The sequence below is a fragment of the Carlito syrichta genome, unplaced genomic scaffold (assembly GCF_000164805.1).
Source record: "Carlito syrichta isolate Samal-C Ts95f unplaced genomic scaffold, Tarsius_syrichta-2.0.1 Scaffold315561, whole genome shotgun sequence".
Classification (NCBI taxonomy): domain Eukaryota; kingdom Metazoa; phylum Chordata; class Mammalia; order Primates; family Tarsiidae; genus Carlito; species Carlito syrichta.
Window position 1 is genome coordinate 1496519 of NW_007259657.1, and position 3286 is coordinate 1499804.

General features: G+C 35.1%; 1 protein-coding gene across 10 annotated transcripts in view; it reads left to right on the plus strand.

The window, feature by feature from the left end:
• Positions 1–3286, plus strand: part of HLTF (helicase like transcription factor) — a 66935-nt gene that overhangs the window by 29886 nt on the left and 33763 nt on the right. For 7 of the 10 annotated variants that reach the window (XM_008072967.1, XM_008072968.1, XM_021706418.1 and 4 more), the window contains exons 11-13: positions 937–1016; positions 1108–1152; positions 2150–2239. In XM_008072967.1, the coding sequence (XP_008071158.1) occupies positions 937–1016; positions 1108–1152; positions 2150–2239 (215 nt within the window). The remainder of the gene's footprint in view (positions 1–936; positions 1017–1107; positions 1153–2149; positions 2240–3286) is intronic. The other 3 variants (XM_021706419.1, XM_008072971.1, XM_008072972.1) reach the window with 2 other exon arrangements.

Genomic DNA, 3286 nt, shown 5'->3' on the forward strand with positions numbered 1-3286 from the left:
TTGAGTTGGAGTCTCACTCTGTCGCCCAGGCTGGAGTGCAGTGGCATGCTCACGGCCACCACAGGCTCGACCTGCTGGACTCAGGCGATCCTTCCTCCTCAGCCTTCCAAGTAGCTGGAACCACAGGTGTATGCCACCATGCCTGGCTAATTTTTGATTTATTGTAGAGATGAGGTCTTACCAAGTTGTCCAGACTGGTTTCAAACCCCTAGACTCAGGCAATCCTCTTGCCTCTTCCTCCCAAAGTGCTGTGATTGCAGGCGTGAGCCACTGTGCCTGGCCAAGAGCTACTTCTTCTTTGTTTTAGTTTTATATAATTTGTTTGTTTGTTTTTTTTGAATTGAAGTCTCACTCTGTTGTCCAGGCTGGAGTGCAGTGGCATGCTCATGGCCACCACAGCCTCGACCTCCTGGGCTCAAGTGATCCTTTTGCTTCAGCCTTCCAAATAGCGGAACTATAGACACACACCACTGCACCCGGCTAATTTTTTGATTTATTTTAAAGATGAGATCTCACCAGTTTACCCAAGCTGGTCTCGAACCCACAGGCTTAGGCAGTCCTCTTACCTCAGCTTCCTAAAGTGCTAGGATTATAGGCATGAGCCACTGCGCCCAGCCTATATGAATATTGTAATTGAAATATCAAATATTCAATTTAGTATGGAAATTATTACTTTTTTATAATGACTCAATTTTTCTAATTTAATAATTATAATAGACTTCGCCACATTTTATATAGTAAATACATCTATCTGACTAGGAAAGCATACTGTTTTTGACAGATTTGACTTATATTTGTCAAATACAATCTTTTGAGAAGTTTTTGAAAAATAAACAGGTAAGACAAAGGTTTTGTATTGCATTTATTAAACATGTTTTTATATCCCATTTTATTTTGCATTGGTAAAAAATTTTCTTTGTGTATACTTAATTTTAGAAGAAAAACTGCTATGCAATACATTGAAAGTAGTGATTCAGAGGAAATTGAAGCAAGTGCATTGCCACAGAAAATGAAAGGTAATATATAATAGATTTGATTTGATAATGTGTCCTATATTCTAACCTTTTATTGTGCCTATTTTTACATTTATTTTGTTGTTGTTTTTAGGCAAACTGAAAAATGTACAGCCAGAGACTAAAAGCAGGATAAAAGGTATATGTATACTACATGCTCATAATCTACACTTAAAAATTATTCAAGTAAAACCCCATTGATTTGTATCTTTCTAGCTTAGAATCTTTTAGTAGTAGGTCTTAAACTTGGCTGATGTTTATGTTTGAACTCTTCATGGAGCTTACCTTAGGTATTTAATTAAATGAAGATAATGGAATGAATAGTTTCAAATTAAACTCTAAGAGATAATAATATTTAAACCAACCTTAAAGGAAAATAATTTGTATTACTTATAAAAAGGCTTCATTTACTAAAACCTTTTATGGTGATGAGGCACAATGGCTCCTGCCTGTAATCCCAGCACTTTGGAAGGCAGAGGTGGGAGGATTGTTTGAGCCCAGGATTTTGAGACCAGGTTGGGCAACATAGTGAGACCTCGTCTCTACAAAGAATTTTTTTTTTTGAAAAGAAACAACAATAGCAACCTTATATATGTATATATGTATATATGAATAGTAATTATAAAATTAGCTTGGGAATACCTTCTTGACAATAGTGTTATAGTTTACATTATTATACAGACATAAAATAGTATTTTTTTTCTTTAAAAGATGCTTTGTTTTTCCCTAATTCAGGTCATATTCCTAATAAGTTGAACAATCGTATTGCATTTGGAAAATAACTGGTCGCCACTTGACTGATCTGAAACTTTGGCAGCTTCATCATTAGGAATCAAACATGTTTCCTTGAAAAAATTCTCCTTCCACTTGAGATCTGAGTCACTTTCCATATGGCTGCTTCTGCTTTCGCTTCTCTTCAAGTCTTACCGTGAATCACAGCATCACTTCTCTCTGCTGGAAAGATACACTTAGTGTCAGAGGTGGCCGTTTTGGCTACCAAATATTTTTATTTATTAGTATAAACTCTTAAGATAGTATGAAAGTGATATTCCATTTCATATACTTAGAAAAATACTTGTACCTAAACATGGCAGTTAATTTTAAAATGTTTTAATTATTACTTGGTTTTTCTTCAGCAGGGTCTTCTAAGGTTAAAGAGGATGCAGCATTTGCATGTGCACTTACTTCATCTACCCCTGCTACAAAAAAGAAGATGTTGAAAAAGGGTCAGTAAATGCACTGATTTCGTAGCTTACGTTTTGTTTCTGCTTTTCTTCCTTTTTTTTTTTTTTTTTTTTAAAGTTGCAATCTCAACTCTCGCCCAGGCTGGGGTGCAGTGGCATGCTCATGACCACTGCAGCCTCGACTTGCTGGACTCAGGTGATCCTTCTGCCTCAGCCTTCCAAGTAGCTGGAACCACAGGCATGTGCCACCTCACCTGGCTGATATTTTTCATGAGGTCTCGCCAAGTTACCCAGGCTGGTCTCGAACCCCTGGACTCAGGCAATCTTCTTGCTCCACCTCCCAAAGTGGCTTGGATTTCAGGTGTGCACTACTGTACCCAGCTTGTTTCTGTTTTTCAATGAAAAATAATACAAATTACAAGAGTTGTAAAACCATATTAAAATAAGTTAATAAACTAGAGAAAAGAAAAAAGTACATAATCTCATTTAAAAAAAACAAAGCTACATCACATGATGTGTTTTCCTTCTGGTGCCTTTTCCTATTGTATTTGTTTTAGTTTGGTCAGCATGTGGTTGAGAGGAACCTTATTTCTCTGAAAATAAGAGATATTTTTTTCTAGTGAGGTCACAAAGCAATTTATGACTGTTAATTTGGATTAACTTAAAGATTTAATTTTTTGAATGATTAGAATTTTCTTTTTATTTAATAATGCTAGTGATCTTTATCATTTTTCTGTTTTTTTTTTACTCACCACTGTACTAACGAGGAGTAGTCTTTATTATAATTTTGTATTTTGTAGTTCATGGGAAAATAACATGCTAAGAATCTAAATATTTGAGATGGAAAGAGTGAACTAAAGTTAAGGAGCTGTGGGACAAGTTACATGTTTGTACCTTGGTCTCCTTTATTTTACATGTTGAGGGTACGGCAGACAAAGTCTGTCTTCATGAAGCTTATATGAAGATGGAGGAAATACACAATAAACAAGTAAACACATCACTTTAAATAGTAGTGATATGAGGAAAATAAAGGAGGATATATATATATATATATATATATATATATATATATATATATATATATATAAT